At 37.6% G+C, this 25043-nt stretch overlaps 1 protein-coding gene across 2 annotated transcripts in view; it reads left to right on the top strand.

Moving 5' to 3' along the window:
• LOC131684452 (leucine-rich repeat-containing protein 20) overlaps positions 1-25043 on the top strand; it is a 43333-nt gene that overhangs the window by 7612 nt on the left and 10678 nt on the right. Inside the window, exon 1 of one of the 2 annotated variants that reach the window (XM_058967355.1) lies at positions 2437-2588. The exons of the other annotated variant lie outside the window; for it this stretch is intronic. Coding sequence (XP_058823338.1) covers positions 2540-2588 — 49 coding nt within the window. The 5' untranslated portion in view covers positions 2437-2539. Of the gene's footprint in view, positions 1-2436; positions 2589-25043 lie in introns of those variants that run through there. 2 annotated transcript variants of the gene reach the window in all.

Consider the following 25043-nt stretch of genomic DNA (forward strand, 5'->3'; position numbering starts at 1 on the left):
AGTAGCAGTTACATTCGGTTTCCTATGACAATCCGAATGTTTAATTTCGTTTCGATGATGGCTCAGTAATTTTCGATTCTCATTTTATTGTTCATTAAATTAAATCACAGCAATATACATTAAAAATACAACTAGAACACAATAAAAACTAGAAATATGCACACCTATTAGGCTTCAGTCTTACAAAATGCTTTGTTCTAGGTCGTTGTCTTATTTTCTTGTGGTATTGAAAGAAGCTTCGTTCCTTCGTCGTTTTCGCCTGATTTTGGAAAATGAAAAAAAATACATTTTTCTGCCATCATCACAGGACTTCGTAACTAGAGCCGATCTCCTGATTTTATGAAGTTTCATATCTTCGTATCGCTCCTTCGAGCACAATTTAGAGCAATGGATTGGAGAGTACATCGCCCTGCTTCTAGCTATCTAACGTCACGAACGAGTCAAATGTGCATGTTATTTTGACCCATCTTGCGTCATTCGAATCAGATTGTTAATTTCGTCGGAAAACCACATACTCAGACACTATCTGCCACCGTTATTGTCGCTTTAGTGAATTGTATGTCGCCTTGAAATCCACAAAAAATGGTCCGAGTCCGAAAGTTGTGTTTCTGTAATTTATCCACGATTTGTCGCAAGGTTAACATCTATTCCGTTGTTTACCGCTCTTCTCACGAGAAGCGTTGATATTCAGCCAACGGTACCAGTTTGAGATATGGAATACAAGAGACTAGGCACCTGATTGGCAGCATTGGAGATCATTATGCTTCGATAGTTTTTGGCACTACTTGTAGGATTAACATATGATCCCATCCAACCAAGCCGAAATCATTTCCTCTTCCACCCAGATGATCTCGATCACGAAACGGATTCTTCATTACACTATCGATCAGTGTGCATCAAGTAGTATTTAGCTGTTCCTGGCTGAAGGTATTCGCAGGGTGGTCAAGCGAATTGATGGCCATCGAGCTCGATTTGTTAATTTCTTTGAAGACTGCTCAGTTTTCTGTGGCAGTTCAGGATCCTGCCCCTTGATCTTTTTCGGTTGGGACTCCTTCCCACACCTACTAACGGGTTTGTGGTAATTACCTCACCAGCCACCCACAGAATTTATTCACCGCTCCACTTAAGTGACGAGTTATCTGTGTTTCTTTTGTATTATGCTCGGAGTCCTCCGACCCACCGGTTGCTCAGCTGAGCTGGTCTGTGCCCTTCTTGACCAGTGTCCAATTCTCGTCTCTAGCTGGAGAATTGAAAATGAACGAAGTGCAGGACACAAAATCCCCCAACGAGCCACTATTTTGCAGCTTGGTTTTCCGCGCAATCTTTCTCCTCTTCCATCTCCATTGTCACAATCTCCTCCAATATTATATTAACAGTATTATGTATTTTCCGTTTTGTTTCCCCGAATACATATCTAGGAAAAGAAAGTCAATCCTATTAGAACGCCGCTTACAGGATAAGAACAGAAATATTGCGGGGTACGCCCTGATGCCCCACAAGCTCCTGCGTGGCCTGGTATTTGTCATCACTTCGAATTCCAATCATAGTTTTGCGTAGGGCTGGGGTTCGAAGTGTTGAGCCCCCCATTCTTCTCCCGGATGAGTGGCCTTAAACCTTGGATTGGGGCATTATTTTACGGTTCAAGATTTGAGCAGGGTTACCACATATATAGATTATTCTGCATTTTATAGATTTTTATAGATAATTTACGACTAAGATTCTGTATATACAGATTACAGATTTTTGGCTAAAATACAGATTTTACAGTTTTTCATTATAGATATGTAGCACCCAGCCTATCAGAATTTCGAATAACACTTAAAATACACCCTGTACAGTTCAGATTTTAAGAAACCACTAAACCGTGGAACAAAAGTGCCAAATTTTGATATCATTTGTTCTCCAGACAAAGATTACTTAATTTTTCATTGACAATTTTATTTTTGGGAAGCTTCTAGTTAATTTTTAAATACACATTTTCGATATAGATTTTTTTCCCGCGATGCAGATTTTCAGATTTTTTCACGAAAAATTACTTCTTCGTTACTAAATTACAGATCTTCACGTGGCCACCCTGGTTTTGAGGCCTGTCTGTTGGCACCCTATCATTCCGCTGCTACAGCAGAAGGCTGATAGCACCCATCCGACCCCGTTCTATCGATCAAATTTCATCAATAGACTCTCGGCGTGAGATTAAAAATTTGTGAGTACTGTGTAATCCTACCGCTTGACGCCATTGCTCACTGCCTTCCTATACACTCAGTTCGACTCGGCAATTTTCCAACAGCCGTGTACTCAGCAAATTTAGAAACTGATATAAGCATAAGCATAAAGAGATCGCCCGTAGTTGCTACTCCGTTATTGACCAGAGCCGAATTAGGTTGCAAAATGTTCATGGGAACAACATGCTTGGAAATAAAATGATGAGCCACAATCCGATCCCTGCATGCTGATCAATACCGACGCCGGCCACGTCCGAATGTAGATCTTCTGGGAAAGGAAGAAATGTTAGTCCGATACATGCTGCTACTAGACACCGATGAATCCTCTGCATCACCACATATATCACGGGAAGGGGAGAGTTGTTAGTAAGTGTGCCAATTGCGTTATCATGTAATAATTGCTCTGGGCACCCGGCTGCCGAGAATTTGGGAAATTTATCATTTGTTGTATTGATACTATTAGCAAAATAAGCAACTTGAACTCCGGATAGCCGGCTATAAGGAGCACTGCTTATATATTTTTTTAATAATTTTCAATAACGCGAATTTTTTCGTGGTTTCTATCGTGTCGGTGCTGATTTTACCCGACGATTGTTTGAATAAAATGAGGAATCTTATACAGAAGGTTCATCAGACTCTTCCATAGGTGTCGCGGAGTTAGTGGTTCGGAAGGGAAGGGAACAGGGTCCAGGATCCGCTCCAAGCAAGCGATGCGACCTGCAAAGCATAGTCTATTAGGCAGTAGTTCAGTTAGTCCTCGAGAACACGATCGCTCGAAAAAGATCTTATTTAGTCTTTGGTTCTTTCTAAACTCTGGGTAGCCGGGCACTGAGAGTATCCTATGTTTTCTAAACAAAAGCAATTGCAATTCTACACAGCTGACCGTGGGAGTATTGCCTATAAAAGCTAATCTTATTTGCGTAATGGGCCGGATCACTATTTATTGTGACATTATTTAGTTTAATTTCGCTATTCCTTCTCTACGATATATATTTGGGTTGCAAACTACCAAGTGATAATACAGACAAAGAGTTATGATAGCTCGAGATGTTATAAATCAACCAAAGTGTTTCCTATTTTCCATATCGGATTGTTTGTGAAATAAACGTATACGAAGGGTTATATTGAACATTGAAGGGAAATACAAAGGATCGTTAACCTGATGCACGGGCTTGTTACCAGTAACGGAACTTGAAATTAGATTCATTAAAACAGACGCGGCGAATTTTCAGTACGTATTGACCCGCGATCATCGATACCAGTCAAATCAATGTCCCATTGGAGCCGACCTCCGAACAACTATTCATTTTTACGGTATTGTCTTTTCGGCTAGATCCGTTCGCACCCTCTCTGCCACTATCGGCAGAAGGCCAACAGCACCCAGTCGTCGCCGGTCTGAGGACCAAATGTCATCAATAGACCTAGACTCGCGTGGGGGCATGAGATAGAATTGAAAGCTAACCAATGAATATGACAGCGAAACACTTATTCTTCGTGCTGACATAACTGAAGGTAATTGCCGACCGGTCCCCAATCCCTAATTAAAGCCATGTGTTTTTCCATAAGCATATCCAATGCTCTGTGAATTAGTTTCCCCGTTGGTAAAACAAACCCTAAACAAACATAGAAATTAGTTTGCTCAGTCCAAAGAAAAGTTGGCCGACCTGCAGATATGTGTTCCCGTACAGTGCCATCGCATCAATGAACACCCAAAATTTACATGCGACAAAATATCTGCAATCCCGAATAAAAAAGAATCAAAACCTCTGCTTATTTGCAATAAAATAAGAAAGTAAAAAAAAAACAGTTGAAGAATTTTGTGGCGACTACCAGGTGTCGCTGGTGAAACGCCAATTATTTGAATATGCCAATTTTTCTTATTGCCGTATTTTTTCACTTTTCGGGTCGAATTTTTTCTCTGAAAAACAATTTTTCACTATTTTTAGAATGCACATTGTGTTTCTAGATATTTTTTGTTTGCACTTTTATTGTCCTTGTAATGCGAGGAAAAGATTTTTTTTGTTTGCCGCAATTCGATTTTCACAAACTGTCACCACTCGCGTCAGTCGAAAATATGCCGAAAAATGCTTTTATAAGCCACTTCACATTGTATAACCGTTAAATTGCACCGTTATTCACACTTTCGATAACCGGGAGGCAGTAAAATGTGCCAAAAATGATGAAAATTAACCGACTCGAAGGGAGCTCTACAAGAGTCAACCGCTCGTGACGAAGATACACACTCGAATCCCTCAGCAAATTTAGAAACTGATATCTCGGCAAAGTGAGATTTGTTTGCTGATTTCCGGTGAAATATATTCCGAGTTTCAGCTATTAAACGTCACTTTTGTTGAGATATCAGCAAAAAAGTTATTTATTGAGATTTCGGCAAAAGATTCGAAAAAACTGAGATTCGGCAGAAAACATTAAGTGTGTAGGGGACGTGAAATAGCCAGTCCCCTCCCAGTCAAAAAGGGCAAGTTGCTGGCTAACGGTGGGCTACTTGCCAACTCGGATGCGCTAATTGCCCTTCAATTTTCCAGCAATTTGCTGGCAATTAGGGGGCTATTTCAAATGCAACATTTTGGCGATTTGCCGCCGTCATATTTTTGCCGCCCAACCCGCCCTTAAATCGCTCCCAAATCGCCCACGGAACGCGCCATTTAATCGCCCTTAATTGCCTAATATTAAAATTAAAAATATTGCTTATTTTCGAATTCATTATCTACTCACATATACTTACCAGTATACTAAGTAATCACCACCAAATTATAGGAAGAATCAATGGTGAAATTGGTATTGCACTTCAAAACTTATCACAATCTGACGTTCATTAAGACTGTAGGTCAGAGATCTTGTTCTACTATACATACACACGATTCCACAATTTCCCACATTCGTTGGCTAAATGAAGTGCACTGGACAAACAAAGTACAAGTGAAAACACACCAATTGTTCAAAAAACAATTTTAAGCTTAAATCAAACATGAACCGCCATGTTTGAAAAAACGCGAAAAACAACCAAGTCCATTTCAGCCGCTAGAAAATTTGTCTAAGTATTGAAATTGCCTTTAAATCGCATTCGCAAAATGCATTTGTTCCGAGGGGCAATTAGCATACGCGAGTTGAGTCAAACGTCAAATTTTTTAAATTGCCTGACCATGTTCTTCCGCATTTTTTTAACAGGGCTGCCAGTCATTCCGTCGACTGTCATGTAAGTCTTGTTGTCCATAATAACAACCACGTTTCGCTTCGCAGGGAAGCCATCCTTTACTAGCACCATCAGTCGCTGCTTTCGGGGGGTCGCTTGCGCTTCTGACACAGACGGTCTCGAATTTCGCTTCCTAATAGCGATGTGCATGTTAGCCAAATACTTATTGACCGTCCGTCTGGTCGAACCGGCCTCTATGCCCAATGTGCAGAAGGATTTCACCATCTTCCATCTTCCGCCTCAGCGCCTGCTACACCTGCCGGTCACTCAAAACCGTAGGACGGCCAGAATCCGGATTGCACGCGATACTCTCGCATCTCAAGAAGCGCCAGGATCTTGACCTTGGACGCCTCGCTGTATCCGGCCAACACTGATGTTCTTCTTCGCTTCGGTGTGAAGCCGGCGGTGATTATGAACCATCGAACCTAGTTACTTCAATGCTTTCGCCACATTAGGCACCGCTATTTATTTCTACTTCAGGTATAGCCCAGGGAAGCTACTTGGAACCGTGGATGTTTCTAATTTACTAAAATGACGCATATATAATACTGAATACTCCTCAGCGATTCTTCGCAGATAATCTCAATATATTTCATCTCATCCGTTCATTTGCGAATTGCAGATTTCTCCAACAATAACTGGAAACTGTCGCAGATTGTGACATAGCAAGAACCGCGTTTCTGTAAACCCGGAAATGGGCTCGGTGATCGAGTTCACAAGAAAAGCACGTTTGAGCGAGTGGATAACGGGAAGGGATACTTTTCCGAATCGAAATCCAATATTTACGTAAAATTTTCGTTAGTTGTTAAATATAAAACAGAACAATCATACTTTTCCGCAAATGTGCTTTGATGAATAAGGGTCCTGTACCCACATTGTGTCAATCTGTTGTCACTTCTCGATAGACAGACTTCTTTTTTTGTGATTTTCCTAGGGATTCGTACTCAAATAATAATCTCAAACGTACTTATTTTCCTGGAACGAGATGTGTTTTGACAGTAAAATGCGGTAAATACCATTTCAAATAACCAAATGTTGTATATGAATTGGTTGAAGATTACCTCCGTCTTGAAGAGCTTCCGGATTCATTAGTTTATTGGTATCGCAGGGTGAAATATCAAGTCGTACACTTTCTTCCGCAACCTAAATTCAGTTGGCAGATTGAGAAGCATTGGATGCTTAACTCGCGTTCAATCTGCACCGTTCAGCTACATATAATCGCCAAAGCAAAACGATTGTTCGTTGACACTCTCACTGCTGAGAAATATTTCCCAATTTTATCGATTCAACCCTTTTTTCTGTGGAGTTGTGCATTATATTGGAATGTTTCTTTCACATATTTAAGAATTTTAATACCAAGTGCAAAAATTTCCGAATAGTATTTTAGTCCTTCAAATTCCCAATACGCAGATACTCATTTTCAACCGGACTCAATCAACCGATCTAATTCCTATGTCATTTTTCATCGCCAACCAACAACCTCATGGACTGTAGTCTCGATCAGCACAAACGCCACCCCCTCCCATCATAAATCGTACGATTTCGTTGACCTGTGAGCCATACAAACTGATGATGTGAACACCATGCCACATTTCCATACAAGGCACCTCGGAGGACACCCAGATGCTACGAGCCCGTTTAGCTTCCTGCTCACCGATGGCTGGTAGTGGTGTGTGTGTTTGTGTTTTGCGAGGTGTTTAGTTGTACCGATATGGTATTACTGCCAGCATTCACAGGGCTCGGTCAACGGTTTCATTGGTAGGCGCCATCCAGTCCGGAGGGTGTTTTTGCGCTTGATTTGTTCACTGTTGCTTGAGGTGGAACATTTTAGGACCATCGAAGCGGGCCGCTTTACACGTGTTGTTGCTTCATTTTCTTATTTGCATGCATTTCACCAACCCAATAGCCACCCTAGCGAGCACCGCATAAATTAATGTGTTAAGATATAATTCTCGACCATTTATGGAACTGACTACTACGAAAGAGTCGTTCATACACCGACAGGCAGGAGATGCTATTATTTTTATTAGAGCTAACCACAACTATACTACGACTCCTCCGGCAGCATTGATAGATGCTAAATGAGCACTTTTGGAAACCAGGAAGCCAAAGCGGTTCGAAGCTACGACTTTGTCTATAGCGGACAGTAAACAAAGTTCCGTACGCGCTGAATTCACGCACCGTTTTTGAGACGTGATTTGTGGAGTTTAAATTTAGATACTACCCAAGCCAAATCTAATGAGTTCCAACTCGTTTTTTAAGATAGGCCGGTTGGGATGACCGTATGATGAGAAAACTAATTTAGTTTTGACAATACATTGTTGGTTTGAATACAAACATCAGAAAAGTAATTAGACTTTGTTTTACATGTGATTTTGTTGCAATTAGAGGCGCATTTGTTGTTTGACTCATAACCACAGACTAACAGACATAACACTATACGGGAATTCCCTCAAAAAACATCGATCCGACAATTTTCCCAGAACACTAGCTCCACTTTTTATTCAAAGTCCCAATCACTCATTTACTGGTGGGTTACCCCTCAGGTTTGGGAACAATTTTTCACTAGTAGGCTATCCCCCGTATGCTTGTTCATATGACAGTAGCGCCATAATTTCAAATGTGGCCACAGTCCCAACTACAAATATATTTGAAATGACCGTTAAAGCGGGCGAAGCTTTGTTTTTAAGTGTTATGTCTGTTAGTCTGTGTCATAACTAAGACTATCATAAATATCGCAACGATTCCATGTTAATGGAAACTTCCATTAATCTACTCGGTTTGATATTGACGTATTTATTTATTTATTTAATTGTCTATAAATGCATATAAGTCGCTGTTCAAGATTTTAATTATCATTGATGATTGTGTATGGAAAACCACGTAGCGGTATTTTTCTTAATATTTTCTAGTTAAAGCCGGTAGTTTTAATTGTTCAAAGTACCTCAGGATACAACCGTTATTTACAAACATGCATATGGTATGCTCAAGATTGCAGACCCGTGGAGAGGATGGGGTCAGGGGGGGGGGGGGGGTAACTACCGTGGGGTCCACGTCTGTTTTGGGGGCCCGCATTCGTAACTGAATTAAATTTATTTTAATTTAATGGTTGATGTTTATTGTTTCTGTTGACACTGCAAATATATTACAATCAAATACGTTCCAATCGTTCCAATGGTTTTCTGAAGTAGGTGAACGTAACCCAATTAGATTCATTTAACAGTGCAATTGAACCATTCTGGTTTCATTTATCGCAAGTGTTTTTCAAAGTGTGCAGTATGAAGTGGCATACAATTTATCATATTCGTAGCTAACTGTTACTAATAAAAGCTGGACATTTTCGGAATGGGGTTGACGAGTAGATGACGAAAATCAATTTATGAAGCCATTTTGAAAATCAAGATGGCGAATTTCAGTTAAGACATCATTATTACCCAAAATATTGACGTTTTCGAAATAAGATAATCATAGAATAGATATAGGTATAGTGATTTGTGATGCGAATGATATGATTATAGAAAACTTTTCTCAACCAGAAAACGCTATATTGGCCTTCAAAAGGGCATCGCTCATCTACTCGTCAAACCCGCTTAAAAATACCCTCATAGTTTATACAGATATTGTTCGAAATAGCTCCAAGCTACCATTTCTATCATCTACTACTATCAAGCCCGTTTCAAAAATTCCCAAATTGTTAGGGTTATCGAGATTATTGTTCAATCGGAAGTCTCCTTCCTGGATGTCAAAAAGGTATCAAATATCCATTTTCATCATGTACTTGTCAAGCTCGAAAATACCCATATTGCTAGGGTTATCGATAATGTTGCTCAATCAACGAATTTTAATAAGAATGTGAAGCGAACTTTTTTACGAAATAAATCCCAAAAAACGAACTAATTCAATTTACGAACCCTTGGTTTGGTTCGTAAATGCAGGTTGCAGTGTACACATTTGATGCAGAAAAATATGGGAATTTAACTAGATACTTAATCTACCCAATAGTTTCCACCAAAAGTTGAAACTCTTCCTCTCACAACTCTCTGTCTCAGTCTTTTTAACAGCAGATTTCGCTGTTAGATCCCAATGTTTTCTCTCTGAATGTCAGAGCAAATGTAACAACTGATTCCAAAACCGATTTTACCAAGTTCAGAAACCGATTAAGAAAATTCGTTCAGGTCATAGTGACAATTGCAATAGCTGCATCCAGTACCTCAAAATCAACAACATGTACCAACAACAAGAAACAAGGCAGCATCAGTGGTGCGGGATTTCACATTCAGTTGCCTATTTCTGATTAATTTGCTGAAACCAATATTCAGTTTCAACGCTTCCCTCATTCATTCACTTCCAAACTGACTGAAATTTTATGCAGAATCGAATGGTTGAGTGCAGAGGAAATATAAATTCATTCACCAACCAACGCATTCATTTGTTATTATGTGGACAGTTTGAAGACAGAAGTTCTTTTATATTTTCGAGCATAACTGAACTGCGTAATCTATATTTGGTGCACTTTTGCTTGATAATCCTTCTCAGAGCTAGCATAGAAACAAGATTCAGTTTGTTCCTGAAACCGAACATACATTTGTTTCTCTTTCAAGCTCACGAAGGGATGTCAATTTTTCTAAGCTCTGATTTTGGGCAGCATTAGCGATGGTAGCATTAATGTGCGTCGTCAAGGGAGCATGAACGATGGCGATATGGACTGTATGACAATGCCGCAAAAAAGGTTTCCAATTACAATGGCAAGTCGGACGCAAGTCATTCTAATGGCCAGCCACAAATATTCCTTTTTTCTATTTTTTCCATCTATTACATGTTTAAAATACTGACGACTCTGTTAAGCTAACGCGTTGAATCGTGTCCAGGCATTGTAATTCCCTCTCACTCACGCGAGAAGAAGCTTATCCGATGTCCAACTTTTCCGAGATAAGATGAGTCGCAAAATTCTCCGTCTCCACAAATAGCGTGAGATTAATTTTTCGGATAAAATTTATTTGGTTTTTTCCTTCTCAGCGGAGAAGGTGATAATATTTGAATTTCGTGGAAATCAATAAAAACGTCAAAATATACATTTAATTTCAAAGAAAAGCGGCGAAGAAGTAGGATAGACTTTGTTCGTGTTTTGGAATAGCGACAGTAAGGCAGCGAGCGCAAAAAGGATACCGTGATAAACTCATTCGCTCATTCTCCGGCGGTTTTAATTATCCGGAAAAATAACACGTTGTATTTATCCGGAGAAGCTGTATGAGTGCCAATAACTTTTCGTGCGAAAATGTAAGTTTTTATTGTTGCAGTAGCAAATAACCCGGACGCATTTACTCATATGAGCGATAAATGCAATACCTGATCGTGTCAAATAAACAATTTTCATAAAAATAGTTTAATTGGAACGGTTGCACCCGTATAGTTTCTCTAATTGATATTGAAATAAGAAGTCTTATATGGTAGAGCCCGTCAGTACTCCAAATCCCGGGGCCCGGCGCGGCTCTCAACGGACCTGCAAGTTTGTACAATGTTAAGTAAAAATATAATTTAATTAAATGATGTGTAAAATAAAATATTTTATCCAAGTGTCTTTTGAAATGACGCGTTAAATAGAAGTAATTCTCAGTACAGTATTGCATCGTTTACAATTGAACAACGCTCGGAACTGTCATTTCATCCGAAATCAACAATCAATTCGAATTATTCTTTACACCATACTGCACACAACCATCCATACAAGCTGCCCCAATCCGACGCTCAAACCCTGACCTACCCGAACATCTAACCCACAAAAAGTGGAAAATTAATTGCCTCTACATTCGACGTCTTGCCATCTACTGCTTCGTTTCTCACTCGCCCCGCACACCCATCGACCGCCAAGATAAGAAGATTGTGCTTGCGAACTGTGGTGTACAACAGCGCGACGCGATGTTGAAAATTTAAAGGTCACCCACTCGCTTGTCTGTGGCGATAAATGTTGTCATTGTTTTTCGCTTGATTGATAATTTCGGAGGGAAATGTTTATTGTTTTCTCAATCTGGCCTTTGCTGCCGTGGTTGTGTCCTAATCCACATATACATACAGCAAACATTCTGTTTTCGAAAGGTCCAATCGGGCTTCGATTTTTTCTATTCCGTGGGTGGTGGTGGTGATTAGTGAAGGACTCTCCACTGTCGGTTTCAGGCTCTGCTGATTGATCGTTCAACGAAATCCCCTGGCCAGTTCACGGCAGTGCCTTAGCGCATGTTTTTGTTAATTGGAACCAACACCGCGAATCCCACTCAGGGGCTGAGTATAGCTCATTGAACAGCTCCTCGCTTTGGTGGCCCCGCTGCCAGTTACAGGTATGATGCAAATAGTGCAGTTGTTTTTACCCATGTTCGAGCTTTGTACTGCTCAATGAAAAAAAGTTTCGCTTTTGAAACTAACTCTCAACAATAAATGGAATGTTATGTAACTCATTTTTATGCCGTGTTGTTGTTCGTGTGTTCCAACGTACGCGCAAAAATTAAATCTCACTAAACTGTTGCCAATCGGTATGGAATTTATGCGCCCGGGGATTAGCTCATCATTGGAAACAACGAAGGGGGAAACAAAACGAGCCATGGTTGCGAACTAATTTTCGTGGGAAAATCACCTATGATTTATTGTATGTTGCGGCTGCCTATAGATCTGCCGTACAGGCCGTTTGTGATTTCCGACTGGGATATTCTCTTACAAGTAGGATGAATCAGGTTGAAGAATGCTGCGGGGTTTAGGTTTTTTGCTTACAACCCGGGAAGTTTCTGTTTAATTGCATCATAATGGTGTACGTCGTGAATCATTGCTCGAAATTGTATGTCCAACCCGGCAAGAGCGACAATTTCAGTACCGTCTGTCTGCATTGGCCAGTGACCGCGGACCTTCGGGCTTGTAAACATGTAGTAATAACTTTAGAATTCTAGAGAAAATTTAGAATAGGACGTAAGTAACAATGAGATATTCCCTTTGGGGTCTTTCTCTTCTGTGCATTACTCGGCCATTTCAAGATTTACTACTCTACTCTTTGCATAATATATTTTCTCTAGAATTTTTGTTCGCTTTCGCAGTATTAGGTAAGGTACGTGTTTTGACGAAAAATGACAGATGCGCAGGGCCGTCTCAAGATCACTCGGGGCCCCAGGGCACTATTGATCTAAAGGGCCCCTATCGTTGAACAGGTGTAAATAAATGCATGTAACATGGTTCTCCATGCCACTCTAAGACTCTTCCAAACCTGAGCCAATTGGAAAAAACCATCACTATATATGGAAAAATACATAGTTACAGAGTCCACCACCAGATGGTCGGTGTTAGGTCAGACCGGACTAAGAGACAAAATGTTGATTTCGAGAAAAACGAGTTTAAAGTTTGAATCGCAGCATCCTTTACATTAGGATTGGAAATTAATTTTTGCCAATATTCTTGTTTATTGTTACATATTTCAAATCTGCAAAATTGGAATGTAGCTGACGATATTCTTTATCCAGTGCTATCATTATCTCATTTTTTGATGTTTTGCGACTTATTCCGGTCTGACTTAACCCCGCCAGATGGTATTACATACACAAGATGATCTGATTGGATTTGAATATCTGTTGGCAAGTGTCTCTATCAAGCGCTGGATTTCCGAAAAAGCAAAATCACGGAGATTCTAGTGTCATTTTCGATTGACAAACTAGAAACTAACCCAGGTTAGCTGCTTCAAATAAATGTTTTTTTTAATGAAACTGGGTTAGGTTCTCGCAAAACAGCGGTGGTGTGAGCGATCCCGAAATACATTTCAGGTTAGAACCCAACCCGGTTTGTTAGTTCGAGACTGGCTTCAAACAAACGGTTTACCAGCAGTTAGGCTGCTATTGCCGCTATTATGCCTAATATTAACTAAACATAGACAATAACTAGTGTTTTTAACAATTTGGCATCTATGATCCTTCCAGTGTGGACGTTTATTTTCTATAGCCTTTGGAATACTAGTAATTTCGAAGTGAGCTGCGTCGATATTGTTTTTCCAGTTGCATAAACAGTTGATCAATGGAAAAGATAAGGGACATCTGCGCTTATTTTCATAGAGATATGTAAGGGATTGTCGTATAGGTTGGGACAGCTCGATATTTTCGTTCCTAGTCAGTGTTGCCATCTGTTGTTTTTAGCACATACTAGACTCGGTCGTAGCTCACTTTTTATGCCAAGTTAAAGTTATTGTTCATTCTTGTCACAGCTGCACTGAGCAGTGTCAAAAACGAGCGAAAAATCTTTTGTTGCTCTGATTTTTGGACCATCTTAAATTGAATGTTTTTCATCGAAATAAATAATTTTAAAGTGTTAAGAAGTAAATGAAATTTTATTACAGATCAGGGTTTTGCATTTGCTTCATTGGATTTTTTTCTTCGAAAAATAGGTTGGAACAAACGTGTCGTATAGGTTGGGACACCATGCAGTTACGCATGCGTACAAGATTGCGTACAAGTTTTACATGTAAAAATTGAGAGTCAGATTAACTTTGTCAAATGGAAGTAAATAAGTCTTTCAGTTACTTATTCTTATTCTAAAATACCAATTAACAAACAAATATTAACCAAAAAATAAATATAATGCATTAATGTTTAAATTGTCTTTAATTATTTAAATTGTTTGAAGTGTCCCAACCTATACGACACAATTTTGGCCATTTTGCCGTCATGCAGAAAATTGAACCTGAGTCTTATTTAAAATTGCAAGTAAACATCTTCCATTTGCAGACATTAAGCCACATAATATATCTACAAAATGGTGTACTACAAGCTAAAAAATATTGTTATGGAAACAAGATATCACCCTCTAAACAAACCCTTCCCAACCTAGACTACAACATTTCGGTGTACCTAAAATTAGTAAAAATTTCAATATTTTCAAATCGCTTGTACTTTGTGGATCGGACAAGATCGGAAGAGTTTGATTGCTCCGAAATCTTGCTTTGTAATACAGCTTCAGTAACTTTGCTGGATCTCGCCGTATGAAAACGATTAAAGCACCCTTGAAATATCCATGTACAAATTCTTTAGCAATTTTTGACATACTCTTCATTTTGCCTCATTATGCAGTATGCTTTTAAGTATGTAAAGAAAATATAACTAAATAAAATATCGGAAAAAATTTTGGTTGTTGGCCTGGAATTTGTTCTAGTTACACCTCTGTGCGAGGCCAAACACCGATACCAGAGAGGTGACTCCACTATCTGGACTAGATATTGACCGATCAACTCATAGACCGGGGAGCAACGGCTTTACTTCCCCTTCCGAAGGAAAGCATTATCATACCGACTTGAACCTTTGTTCGAACCGGTCACAAATCTTGATAGCTCCTGGTTTACCTAGAGTTTTTCAACAGCAACAGTCTTTCTCAAGGCTACCTATATTTTCGCTGGATCAGTCTTTCTCAAGATTTTCCATATATTTTTTCGACAATTAGTCTTTCTCAAGACTACCTACTTTTTCTACTCAATCAGTCTTTTTCAAGACTAAAACATTTTTTAAGAACAATTCAGCCTAAAGAAATATTTAATTCTTCCAACATGCCTGGGTCCTCCAAGAAAGGCCGTGTGCCAAATATTAAAGCTAAACGGAAAAGGGGATCTTCTCCACCCAAACATTCAATTGACTGCAGCAACTCATTCGATGTTTTATCCGAATGTGAAGCTGATGAAATTTCTAAATTTCCTCGTATTGTGCATAATGCCAATGAGAAGAAAACGCAATCACCTTCGCCTATAACAGTGATGATCTCCGACTTCAAAGCCTTTCGAACTGAGCTTTCGACGTTCCTTCCGGACGTGAAAGTCTCTTTTAAGATGGGCCGAAGAGGAGAATGTCGTGTTACAGCGGAGGAATTGATTGGCCACAAACAACTACTCCAGTATCTTACGGAGAAGTTATATAAATTTTATTCATATGATTTCAAGACAGATAGACCATTCAAGGCTGTCTTGAAAGGGCTACCTCAAGGTCAAAGTTTGGATGAAATATCCAACGAATTGAAAAATACTTGGCTTTTCTCCTTTACAAGTTATTCTTATGAAGAGAAAGGCTAGCGGTGATAACACGCCAGTACGCTCTGGAATTATCCAGGAGCTTTAATTAATTCATTTTAAGCACGTTTTATATTCCACGTGCGAGTAAAGTGGAAACATTATAGATGACATGGGGGCAGAATTCAAAATCTGGCTCAGTGTCGTAGATGCCAAGGCATTGGGCACGGCACAAAAAAAATTGTCATTTGGATTCCAAATGCATGGTCAGTGGAGATAAATCGCACACGAAAGATACTTGTCCAGTGAAAAAACCACAAAAAGTTTCAAATGCGCTCATTGTAGCGAAAATCATAAATCGAATGTCTGGGGTTGTCCTGTTCGAGAAAAAATTATAAATTCTCGTTCTAGACAACAAAAACAACAAATAAAAAATGTACCTACTTCTTTAGGTACACTTCAAGAAAACACGTCCAAACCTGTTAATCCGATTCAAAATAGATTAACAACTTCTTCTACCTCCGTCACACCATCCTAAAATTATGCTTCAGTGGCAGGTAACAAGGCCAAAATAACGGCTACCGTTACCACGCCTACAAACTCGTTTGCACCCAACGCTTCCTTTAGTCCAATGGATCTAGGTAGCGTAACGGAAGAAAAATTAAAATACCTGCAAGACTCTATGTTACCTATGATGATTGCTATGTTAAATTTTACCTCCATGTTTGAAGCTTTTCAAGCGGGGTGGGAGTTTGCTAACAAAATTGTAATGAAATTAAAGTTTAACAATGACTTTAAATAATCATTTAAATTTATTAAATTGGAACGAGCAGTTCATTAAAAACGTGCGAAGACGAATTTTTCAACTTCTTGAGGATACATAATGTGCATATAGTCGTTGTGACCGAAACATTTTTAAAACCAAACATTTAATTGAAGAGTAACTCTAATTTTGTTATTCATTGATTTGATCGAATTGTTGGATTCGGCGGAGGAATCGCAATAATGCTCAAAGTAATTCCAACGGTAAACTACTTTTTAATGATTGCTCTGCTGGTTATTATTCAATTTTGTTGCCGAATGGTCCTACATGCTATTCGTCTGTAAGGAATCCATCAACAATTGATTTGGTTTTGACAGATCAAAGTCACCTTTGTAGCGAATTGATTACACATGCTGACTTTGATTCTGATCATCTTCCAGTAACTTTTTCACTTTCTCAAGAAGCTGTTTCCAATCCCATTAGCTCAGTGTTCAATTATCACAAAGCGAATTGGGAAAGGTACAAAACTTATATTGAGAATAATTTTAATCATGACCTTGATTTACAAAATAAAGCTGACATTGATACGGCATTACAAAATTTAAGTAATTCTATAGTTGATGCTAGAAATGTATCAGTACCAACAACAAAGAAAAAATTTAATACTCCTATTATTGACGACGATCTTCAAATTCTGATTCACTTGGAGAATGTTCGAAGACGTCAATATCAACGTTCTCGTGATCCGGCTATGAAATGTATCTATCAGGATCTACAAAAAGAAATTATGCATAGATTCACACTCTTAAGAAATGAAAATTTCGCGAAAGAGGTTGAACAAAGCAAGCCAAATTCTAAACCTTTCTGGAAACTTTTTAAGGTTCTTAAGAAACCTCAGAAACCAATTCCAGCTTTGAAGGAAGGTGACCACATACTTCTTACAAACGAAGAAAAAGCTCAAAAACTTGCTCAGCAGTTTGAAAGCGTCCATAATTTTAATCTCAACGTTATGAGTCCTATTGAAACCGAAGTCTTACAAAAATATGAAAACGTTTCAAATCAAGTACTGTCTCTAGACGATAATGTTGAAACAAACTATGATGAGATCAAATCCATCATGAAAAAATTAAAAAATATGAAAGCTCCAGGTCATGATGGGATTTTTAACATTCTTCTTAAAAACCTTCCCGAAATCACCTTGAGATACTTGGTCAAAATATTCAACAAATGTTTTGAATTAGCATACTTCCCTGAAAGATGGAAAAATGCCAAGGTTATTCCTATTTCGAAGCCAGATAAAAACACAGCAGAAGCATCTAGCTATCGACCAATTAGTTTAGTCTTTTCTATTAGTAAATTATTTGAAAAAATCATCCTAACTAGAATGATGTCACATATCAATGAGAATTCCTTTTTTCTTCCTGAGCAGTTTGGATTTCGTATTGGACATACAGCTACTCATCAACTTGTGACAGTAACTAACATGATAAAGGCAAATATCTCAGAGGGCTATTCCACTGGAGTTGCTCTTCTAGACATCGAAAAAGCTTTCGACAGTGTTTGGCACAAAGGTTTAATTGCCAAAATGTGGGATTTCAATTTTTCAATTTACATAATAAAGATAATTAAAAATTATCTTACTAACCGTACACTACAGGTTTCTTATCAGAATTGTAAATCTAATAAGCTACCCGTTAAAGCAGGCGTCCCTCAAGGATCAAGCGTCGCACCAATCCTATACAAAATTTTTACCTCTGATCTTCCAAATCTACCTACAGGCTGTAAAAAGTCACTTTTCTGTGATGATACTAGCATCTCAGCCACTGGTAGGCGTCTTCGTATTATTTGCAGTCGACTGCGACGAAGCTTGAATGTTTTCAATGATTACCTGAAAAAATGGAAAATTTCCACTAATTCGGCAAAAACACAATTGATTGTGTTTCCGCATAAGCCAAAAGCTTCTTCTCTTAAACCAAATATTAACCATATTATTAAATTTAATGGTTTGAATTTAACGTGGTCAGATCAAGTTCAATACTTGGGTTTGATTTACGATAAAAAACTCACTTTTAAGGATCACATAGAAGGAATCCAAACAAAATGCAACAAATATATAAAATGTTTATACCCTCTTATAAATAGGATTTCTAGGCTCTGCCTAAAGAACAAACTTTTAATTTATAAACAAATATTTAGACCGGCAATGCTATAGGCAGTTCCAATCTGGGCAAGTTGTTGTGCTACTAGGAAGAAAACGCTTCAAAGAATTAAAAAAAAATGATTTTGAAGCGTCCTCACTGGTTTAGCACAAATGAGTTGCACAGGCTCGCAAACATAGAAACATTAGAAATTATGACGAACAGTATTATAAGCAACTTCCGACAAAAATCGTTGCAATCTTCAATTGCAACGATTAGCTCTCTTTATAGTTTATAAGTTAGTTTATAAGATTTGTTTAGCTCCTTATTCACGAGACAAGTACACCCAAAACAAAAACCTCTTGCAATAATTGTAAGCGACAATCACTTGCAAATAATGTTCGCATCGCTTGCAATTTTGCAGTTAAAGCCGCTTGCAATGTTTGCAAGCATATAAAACACTTCATCTCTTGCTATATCTACATACGTTTCTTCAACACACTGTCACAAGATTGCCACCACATTCACGTGCCTATGCCGGTTTGTATGGCAACGCACGCCGAGTTCTTATTTACCGTCTGCTTTTTATTCATTTCTCACCAACATCTTTAAACGCAATATTGTGGCTTATTCATTACACACGAGGCAGCATCGAATTCCGGATGTGCTAATTGTACGAGTTTTAACGCTTGACTTTTATGTGTAAGAATAGATCAGTGCCTATAGTCCGTGCTACGATACTCAATTGGCATGAGTTCAAATCTGGGTGCGTGCTTTACTTTTTTCATTAATCGTGAATTCATCCAAATGTTTATATATGACCTTTATCCACTTATAATTATCTGATAGCATGGTTGGATGGATAAAGTATTGATTAGTGATCTGTTCGTGCAGGGTTTGTTTTTCAATACCAGCTGTCTTTTTTATCTAGCGCATATTGGTCACCAATACACATACATCGCTAATACATAGGCAAAACTCGTTTTTTCTGTTTCTTGCATTACATGCAAGGAAGCTTCTTGCAATTTTTGCACATTACCAGAACGCTTGCAATTGTCGCACGCATTTATTGCAATAATGTAAGCGAATCTTACCGGGTACGTTTTGGGTGTAGGTTTAAAACATCCTACTGAAAAAAAAATTAACTGCGAAAGCATATTATAGCTTAATAATAATTAACTGAATCATGTAAACAATAGGGATGAAAAGTCACCACTTGTGGCAGAACACCCAATATACTAAATTAGAAATGTAATGCAAACAAAACAATATAATCAAATAGAAAATCTATCTATATATAAAAGTCAAAGTTTGTATGTATATGATTTATAGACTCCCAAACGGCTTAACCGATTTCCGTGAAAATTTATACACAGTAGGTATTTGTTATGGGGCGTGTTTGTGTGCAATTAGTTGGAGATTATATGGCCGCCAGATGGCGCTTTGGAACAAATTGTGTTTTCCAACTATTTCGTTGAAAATCGCAGCAACGCGCGATGGGTATTAGCTAGTAATATATAAAAAAGGAAAGCATTACACAAAGGATTTATTTCATCTTAGAAAAATCTCAACGACCTCGGCTGGGATTGAACCGAGACCAACTGGGGTGAGGGGCGGTCACGCTTACCACTCAGCCACCAGCGCTGTCACAATTTTCATCAACGATGTAGACAGTCAAACATTATATATACCAAAATATAACATTTGAACCAAATTTCGCAGCCTCTTACTCTCTTTGGGGAACATTTCTACAAGAATTTAAGTAATATTTAATGTTTATCCATGTTCGCGGTGTCTTTGTTGAACAACTTTATTCAAAAAAATGCGGCATCTGTAAAACTTCGGAATATGAAAGAATGGACTTTTCCCTTTCATTTGAAAGTAAAATTAAAATATTCTGTCGGGGGGTCTAGAACAACTTTTTATTTTAAAGTTTTTTGATTGAAAACTTAAGCTTTTTAATGAAATTAATTCGCATTTTTGCTACTAATTGGTACCATAGACATTCAAAAAATACTAAAAGTGAGAATCTGATGAACAATCCCATTATCTACAACTTCGTAGAATGCTATAAATCGATATAAAATCACCCGAGAAAGTTACTAAAATTTAATCAATTTTTAGGTGTGCGCGGGGCCTATGGATTAAGAAGTCGATTAACAAGGACTTACAAAAAAAAGTTGGGTTTAAATGAACAGTAAATTCAGATAAATTTCAATGTATACAAAGTCCCATTCTCAGCAGAAAAAATATATTATCAGATTTCTCCGGGTCTTGGGCGAAAATGACACTTTATGAGGTGTGGTAAGGTGTTGACCAAATTTATTCGATAATCTTATACTTTTTCAAGATGTTGATTAATGTAGTTACGGATTTTATCATGCCTTTTTCATTACTTTTCTCGCTCTAGGGGATAGCTAATGTAAACTAAAATGATCCTTCTTCCTGATCCTATCTTGACTGGTAAAATACAATTAGCTTAAATTCAAAGCTTTATATTTGAATGAACTAAAGTAGACAGTTCGAGTCATTGCACAGTGGTCCAGGAAGCGAAATTAGCGGGAAACAATTGTTAACGCTTTCATCTTTAGGTTTAGAGATTTGGTGTCTTAGAAATATTTATTATGCGTGACAAACTGCATCTTTTGGCTGAAACGATTTTAGGGTGGTCCTTAAAATGTCAAAGTTGTAGACATTATTTAAAATTATAGTTCAGATAGAATGATGCTTTTTTCTGCAATATTCTATGACAATCAATTCTGAGCAGCTTTGTTGAAGATACTAACTTTGTATCTCAAACCGTTTTCATTTTATAGTGAGTTCCATATCATAACATAGGGTGTCTCTCAAAAAAGCGGTTTTCTCCGTACAGTTTTTTAATATGATTTTTCTCACAAAAGTACCTTGCAGTGTACTTTTAGAGCATGATTAGAGGCAACTTTTGCTGAAGAAAGAAAATTTTCATCTTGTCTGGTTCGAAAGTTATGCTTAATTTCCACTTAAAAATACGCCCTTTTCAAATGACGATATCTCAAAAGGGGGCAAACTAAAATCGATAATTTTGATTGAATTTGAAAGGCTGTACTTTTGCCTACAATATATTGAAAAATTGGAGAACGCTTTTTTGTCTTTCTCAAATAAATCAAATTTAAGTAAAAGCATTTTTGCGTATAATCCTACAGCGCTCATATTAAAAAATATTTGTTTTACGCTGATTCTGTGAATTCTTGTCAAGACTTTTCAAGGATCACATACATTTGCAGGCTTTTCATATTGCAAATAGGGCGATGACCCTATTTTGGGCTCACTCGTTAGGGTGGCGCACTCTATTATTAATTACTCGACCTATGTACAATCGTTGAAATACATATAAATTATGATCAATGCGTTAGGGTCAATATATTTGCTTAATTCCTGAGAACCAGTATATTAAATAACTTGTATACGAGTGCAATAGAAACGCTTTCCTCTTACTTCCACCCTACCATACCACCAACAAACATAATGAAGCTATCGAAAATGCAAATATACACTGAAGTCTTTTTAGGCGTTTTTATGGTGCATCCCCTACATAAAGAAGCCTAAGTGTACAGTATGTAAAATAATTAAAGACACCCTCGTTCTTTTCTATTTAATCCCATTACCACTACTAGACTGCCACACTTTATTACGACGACTAACTTATTCAGTTTTTTATTTGTTGGCTGTGAAACGATAAATCAAAAATTTTAAAGGAATGCTCATCGTACAATATGACCAAAACTACTGAAACGATAAAGGGGTGGCTTTAATTTTTTACATACTGTATATAGGAATTGTTGCATTCGCGCAATTCTCTGTTTTCATCTTCGTCGATGAATCTTTGATCATGTAGTAGAAGATTAGTTTGATGATTTAAAAACCACAATAAGCGCGTCTTTTAAAGATTACTGCTAGTGTGTAATATTGGAAATCGTTACCAAACATCTTAGCTGCAATGAGTCGAACTCTCAGCAGTTCCCCATTTGATAATCAAAATCATGCTTAGTTTCTGGGTTTCAGTATTGCACTTGATGTACTCAATTAAGCGCTTTGCAGAGTGGTCTACCAAATATACGACAGTCGTTGTAAAGTACTTGAATGATTCTCTTATTTCATTTAAAAATATTAAAAACTATGTTGAATAATTTGTTGCGTTTATATAACAGAAGGATATCAGATTTTTTTACTTGAACAATACTGTTATATGAAGTACAATTTTGTTTTTTGGTTTGAGGTTAGTAGATTGCAGATCTTGATACTGCTACCTGCTAAAACCGTTCCTGCAAATGAACGAAATCGATTGAAAATTTGTGTAGATTTTGGGAAATCTTGGCAATAATTGGAAGCAAATTATAGGTCAAGTCATTGGTGATTGGTGGTCTTTACCCTATCTGCATTATGAAAAGCCTGCAAATGTATGTGATCCTTGAAAAGTCTTTAGAAGAATTCACAGAATCAGCGTAAAACAAATATTTTTTAATATGAGCGCAGTAGGATTATACGCAAAAATGCTTTTACTTAAATTTGATTTATTTGAGAAAGACAAAAAAGCGTTCTCCAATTTTTCAATATATTGTAGGCTAAAGTACAGCCTTTCAAATGCAATCAAAATTATCGATTTTAGTTTGCCCCCTTTTGAGATATCGTCATTTGAAAAGGGCGTATTTTTAAGTGAAAATTAAGCATAACTTTTGAACCAGACAAGATGAAAATTTTATTTCTTCAGCAAAAGTTGCCTCTAATCATGCTCTAAAAGTACACTGCAAGGTACTTTTGTGAGAAAAATCATATTAAAAAATTGTACGGAGAAAACTGCTTTTTTGAGAGACACCCTAAGTTATGATACGGAACTCACTATAAAATGAAAACGGTTTGAGATACAAAGTTAGTATCTTCAACAAAGTTACTCAGAATTAATTGTTCTAGAATATTGCAGAAGAAAGTATCATTCTCTCTGAACTATAATTTGAAATAATGTCTACAACTTTGACACTTTAAGGGCCACCCTAAAACCGTTTCAGCCATAAGATGCAATTTGTCACGCACAATAAATGTTTCTAAGACACCAAATCTCTAAACCTAAAGATGAATGCGTTAACAATTGTTTCCCGCTAATTTCGCTTCCTGGACCACTGTGCATTGTAACACCCAAAACGTACCCGGTAAGATTCGCTTACATTATTGCAATAAATGCGTGCGACAATTGCAAGCGTTCTGGTAATGTGCAAAAATTGCAAGAAGCTTCCTTGCATGTAATGCAAGAAACAGAAAAAACGAGTTTTGCCTATGTATTAGCGATGTATGTGTATTGGTGACCAATATGCGCTAGATAAAAAAGACAGCTGGTATTGAAAAACAAACCCTGCACGAACAGATCACTAATCAATACTTTATCCATCCAACCATGCTATCAGATAATTATAAGTGGATAAAGGTCATATATAAACATTTGGATGAATTCACGATTAATGAAAAAAGTAAAGCACGCACCCAGATTTGAACTCATGCCAATTGAGTATCGTAGCACGGACTATAGGCACTGATCTATTCTTACACATAAAAGTCAAGCGTTAAAACTCGTACAATTAGCACATCCGGAATTCGATGCTGCCTCGTGTGTAATGAATAAGCCACAATATTGCGTTTAAAGATGTTGGTGAGAAATGAATAAAAAGCAGACGGTAAATAAGAACTCGGCGTGCGTTGCCATACAAACCGGCATAGGCACGTGAATGTGGTGGCAATCTTGTGACAGTGTGTTGAAGAAACGTATGTAGATATAGCAAGAGATGAAGTGTTTTATATGCTTGCAAACATTGCAAGCGGCTTTAACTGCAAAATTGCAAGCGATGCGAACATTATTTGCAAGTGATTGTCGCTTACAATTATTGCAAGAGGTTTTTGTTTTGGGTGTAGATGCAAATTTTGCTTGTCCTCAAATTTTATTTCCAAATCGAGCACATAATCTTAGAAAAAAGAATAAAGCCATGTTTCATAATTTCCTTTAAGAAGAAATTCCGGAGTCGTTACTCGTTGTACACGGATCACTACAGAAAACGAACAAGAAAATATCAGGCTGTACCATACATTCAAGTAATAAAAGTCTGTTTATTGAAGATTTCCCTCATAATATGGGATAAGAGCAAAGACAACATATCAAGAAGACAGAGTTGCCAGTTCAGTTCAGTGTCAATCAGGATTCTCAATCGAAATCAAATCAAATGACTGCATATATAATTGAGTTTGATCATTTTAATTTAGGCCAAATATAGATATCCCACAAGATGCTAACGAGCAAAAAGGTGGATTCAAGGTTACTCCAGAATGAGTGAAGAAAAAAAGAAGAAACAAATACAGTGGAGACCCGATTTTATCAGCACCCGATTTAATCAGCTTCATATGAAAATTGATAGTTGGTAGTTTAATGGGCTCTAGCAAACGAACCAAGTTGAATTCGAATAAATTCTTTCTTAGGCATATATTTCTTACCTTAGAGATCCGAAAAATGCAAAAATAAAAATATTGATTTTTTTTTAAATTTTGCGGGGGGTCTACCTTAAGGGGAACTTAAAGTAAATAATCAAAAAAGATTGCAAGGCTATATCTAAGGAACAAGGAAGAATATTTTATGAGCTTCAGTTTAATAAAAAGACAGAAAAATATATGTCCCGATTTT

Source organism: Topomyia yanbarensis, chromosome 2, assembly GCF_030247195.1.
Source record: "Topomyia yanbarensis strain Yona2022 chromosome 2, ASM3024719v1, whole genome shotgun sequence".
NCBI lineage: Eukaryota > Metazoa > Arthropoda > Insecta > Diptera > Culicidae > Topomyia > Topomyia yanbarensis.